The sequence below is a fragment of the Sceloporus undulatus genome, chromosome 1 (assembly GCF_019175285.1).
Source record: "Sceloporus undulatus isolate JIND9_A2432 ecotype Alabama chromosome 1, SceUnd_v1.1, whole genome shotgun sequence".
NCBI lineage: Eukaryota > Metazoa > Chordata > Lepidosauria > Squamata > Phrynosomatidae > Sceloporus > Sceloporus undulatus.
This window is the reverse complement of record NC_056522.1, coordinates 377,368,527-377,373,027: the sequence shown is the minus strand read 5'-3', so window position 1 is coordinate 377,373,027 and position 4,501 is coordinate 377,368,527. Positions and strand designations below refer to the sequence as shown.

At 42.3% G+C, this 4,501-nt stretch overlaps 1 protein-coding gene across 1 annotated transcript in view; it reads left to right on the top strand.

The window, feature by feature from the left end:
• Window positions 1-2,158, top strand: part of LOC121920699 (nidogen-2-like) — a 10,225-nt gene extending 8,067 nt beyond the window's left edge. Inside the window, exon 2 of the mRNA XM_042447850.1 lies at window positions 510-2,158. Within this exon, the coding sequence (XP_042303784.1) occupies window positions 510-866 (357 nt within the window). The 3' untranslated portion in view covers window positions 867-2,158. The remainder of the gene's footprint in view (window positions 1-509) is intronic.
• The last annotated feature ends 2,343 nt before the right edge of the window (window positions 2,159-4,501 follow it).

Here is a 4,501-nt window from a genome sequence, read left to right as displayed (position 1 = left end):
TATAGTGATTTCTGGAGCGATCAGAGATAAGAGTGTTGGAAGTCCAGATAGAGAATTTCAGTGGCCCACTGGGCAGAAATGACCCACCCCTACCTCATGTCTTTATTTATTTAACACATGCCCCCCCCCCCCCCAAAAGGTACCCAAGGCAAAAAGTAGATGAGAACAGAACAAACTGCAGTACTTACCAGATCAATGTTATTGTATGCCTTCAAGTCAACTCTGATTTATAGAGACCCAAAGGGTTTTCTTGACGAGTGTCTTCAGAGGGGGTTTGCCACTGCCATCCTCTGAGGTTGAGAGAGTGTAACTTGCCCAAGGACACCTAGTGGGTTTCCATGGCTGAGCCAGGATTCGAACCCTGCTCTCCAGAGTCTTAGTCCAATGCACAAACAACCACACCATGCTGGCTATCAGTTTAGATAACAGACAGATCAATAGTCTCACATTCAAGGTGATTGTATTTCCTGATGGATCTCTTTTTCTTTTTTAACCTGGTTCCCTGACAGGTTGGGACCAACGGGATCATATCTACCCAGGACTTCCCCAGGGAGACCCAGTATGTGGACGATGACCTTCCTACAGATTTCCCCGCAATTGCTCCCTTCTTATCAGACATTGATACCAGCGGAGGGAAGGGTAAAATCTATTACCGCCTGGACGAATCCAGGGACGTGCTGGATCAAGCTACCCAGATGATTCAGGCTGGATTTCCTAGTGCTACCGACTTCACCCCACAGCATGCCTTTATTGCTACCTGGAACAATGTGGGGGCCTATGAGGAGGTCACTCGGAACTCAGAACCCTCCAAGCAGGTAAGGAGATGTTTTGTGGCATCCAATTCCATTGTTATTATTGTTGAGTGAATTCCTCTGTGGAAGCAGTTGGACATCTTTACCCAGTGGAGAACATCCTCATTGAGGTCAAGGCTGTGGAAGTGGAGGTGTGTATGCAGTGCCATTCCACATGGAGCCATATCCATGCTGCTTATGGATGTACACTGTGTACTGCACAGGCAGATGTACATTTACATTGGGTTGTACCTTTGGTTACACAATGCCACAGATCACTAATGAGGAGATGTGCAACTGCTGCATAACTTTGCACACAACATTAGGCTCTGGCTTCTCAGTGTAGGATTGTAGCCATTTATTTATTAAAGGTGTATGCTGCCTTTTCACCAGAAAAAGAAAGCACTAAAGATAGCCACCAGTGGTAAACTACACCTTGAAAATCAGAACTGTTTCTGATGACTGTAATGATTTCTGTTTGTGGGATGCTGAGCTAATAAATGCTGCCACCATACACTCCAGTTATGAGATTGACAGCTCAAATGGTATGGAATAATGCCTTCTTCCTTTGGTTGCATTACTCTGATTTTGTTTTTGTTGTTGTTGGGTGCCTTCAAGATATTTCTGACTTACAGCACTCCCTCACAAAATTTTCTTAGGCAGACCTGTTCAGAGGAGGTTTGCCATTGCCTTCCCCATTGCTCTGATTTACCTCATTGCAAGAGGGGAGGTTGCACACCCATAATATGCCTTGAGCCTGTAGAGTAAGTACTCTCCTCTGACCTATATTGCGTAACTGGCAACCAAAGATAAGATCAAGATGTTCTTTTTCATGTGCCAAAGCTTTCTCAGACTCCTTTAAAGCTCAAGAGGTCAAAACCAATGCTTGAATTTTGTCCGGAAGAGTGCCAGAACATCATTCTGTTATGGTGCTCTGTGGATACAGGATTCTGTATTGGCAGCAGAATTCGATTGAGAATTCTCAGCTTTTAAAAAAGAAATAATCCAGTAAATTTCTAGTCCTTACAGGAATGCAAAGAGATAAGGGTTTTGTGGACTGCAACCCACCTTATCAGGTGCATGCAGCAAGGAACAAACACAATTACTACTTGGAAATGTGGCCTTGAAATGTGAAGTCATTGATTAAATCTCAGAACTGAGAGTACAAAGTGAGTGGAAGTCAATTTGAGCTGCGGTCAATACTTATGAGTAGTTTCTTCTTCCTTCCCAAGTGGCTTAAACTAGACAGAATAATTAGCATGCCCAGGATGACAAGATGCTCTAACCACAAAGGAAGACAAGGCACTGCAAATTGTATGGCACTCAAGAAAAAATGTAGGATCTTACTAAATAAAAGCTAAAAATACTCATAGAAATATAAATTCATTTCATATGGTTTATTTACACCTATATTACACATACCATATTTTATTATGTTTGTTGTTACCTGCCCTCAAGTCGATTTTGACCCATGGCGACCCTGTGGAGGAGACCATCTCCGAGACCGCCTGTCTCCCACTATTATGTTTAGTTCCTGCAAATTCATACTCATGATCTCTTTTATAGAGTCCATCCATCTAGCATGCAGCTTTCCTCTCTTTCTGTTTCCAGGGAGCTTTCTGGCTTGATCTGCTCTAAGACCTATTTGTTTGTCTTCTTGGCCATCCATGGGATCCTCAGCACTCTTCTCCAGCACCACATCTCCAGTGAATTGATTTTCTTCCTATCTTCTTTCTTAACTGTCCAGCTCTCACATCCAGACATGGTAAAAGGGAAAACAATGGCTTTTATGATTCTTTGCATTTTATGATCTTTTCTAGGTCTTTCATAGCCACCCTCCCCATTCTTAATCTTCTTCTGATTTCCTTACTGCAGTCCCCATTTCTATCAATATTTAATCACAAGTATGAGAGCTCTGATACTGCTTCTATTTCTTCATTCTCTAGGTTGAATTTGTCTAGATTCTCCATCATCATTATTTTTCTTTTCTTTATGTTCAACAGTAGTCCTGCCTTTGCACTTTTCCCCTTGATCATCCTTAGTAGTTGTTCCAAGCCTAGGAGGTTTTCTTCTACTATTATGGTGTCATCTGTCTATATTAGATTGTTGATATTCCTTCCTCTTATCTTCATGCCATCTTCTGTGTCCAAGCCTACCCTTCGTATAATATTTTCTGCATACAAGGTGAACAGATAGAGTGAAAGCATGCAGCCTTGCCTGGGCCCTTTGCCAATTGGGAACCATTTGGTTTCTCCTTATTCTGTTCTGACAGTGACCTCTTGTCCTAAGTACAGATTTCTCACCAGGACTTTCAAATGTATTGGCACTCTTTAAAAGCATTCCATAGCCTTTCATGATCTATGCAGTCAACGTTTTTTGTGGGGTTTTTGGGCTCTGTGGCTACGAAGATGCCAGCCATAGATGCTGGTGAAATGTCAGAAGTAAACTCTTCCAGAACATGGCCACATAGCCTGAAAAGCCCACGAAAAAACTATGGATTCCTGCTGTGAAAGCCTGCAGTCTTTAAAGCACATGCTGATTTTTTTAAAATTCCCTGTTGCGCTCCATTAGCCCTCGTAGATTTTTGTACTCAACCATATTTTTCTGATGCACTTATCTTTGTTACAATGCCTAACTGGTTTGCAATATACTTACAGAACTCTGATGTTTGTTTAATGTTTAAAATCCTACTTTACTAGCAACAAACCCTGGACTGATCTACATTTAAATGATTATCTTCATTTGCCCATTGTGCTGAAATTAAGGGGAAAAAACAACCCTTTCAACATTTGCATTGTGTCCTCAAGCAGCCCATTGCCTAACATGTTGCTGTTCTTTTCCCCTCGGAGAAACAAAGGTGCTCTGAGCTCTGGGTGAGAGTCTTGTCACTCTGCAGCTCTTCCTAGGAAAAAAGATCTTCAGAAGGATCCATGCTACCTTCCTATTTGAAGCAAGGACAAAATGTAGTAGACAAATTTCTTGAAAGAGAACAGCAGTCCTGGTGTTGCTCAATGGGCTTCTTAGTCATGCTCAAAATGGAGGACATTTTGGAATTTCTCTGGGACAGAACATTGAAATGTAACACATGTCCTGGGAAAGGAGGACATTTGGTTACCCTGGGCACACAGACAGTTTGATAATCATTAATGCTGCAAGTGTCATCAACATTTAATTGCTCTTGTGGGTTCAGAATTTGAATTCTTTTGATTTTTAAGCCCCAGCCAGTCAATGAATCTTAGAATTGAAAGGAACCCTATGGGTCATCTAATCCTTTGTCATGCAGGAAGACACACAGGTAAAGCATTCCTGAAAGATGCTGGGGTAGGAGATCGTATGTACCTAGATAGACAAATAGCGTGTTCAAAGCAACTTCAGATCCTAAGGTGGCCACATTCAGGTGCATTCTACAACCATCAGGTGTTTGTGGGCTGTATGAGATCTACCAGGGTAACTTGGAGGACTACAGCTGTCTGCCACACTCGCGTGCGAAAAATTTAAACAGTTCACCTCCTTAAATGTCAAGCAAGGTGAGAGAAACAATTTTGTCACACTTTCCCTCCTGTCTGGGCCAACAGGAGTCAACATCTAGGTCAGTTCTCTTGGAAAGAAGGCTTCTCTTGGGCTTAAAATGGTCCCGGTTCTGTAAAAAAAAGTGGCAAAAGTGACCCACATACCCTCTGGGGGGAATTTTGGGGCACATCATCATCATC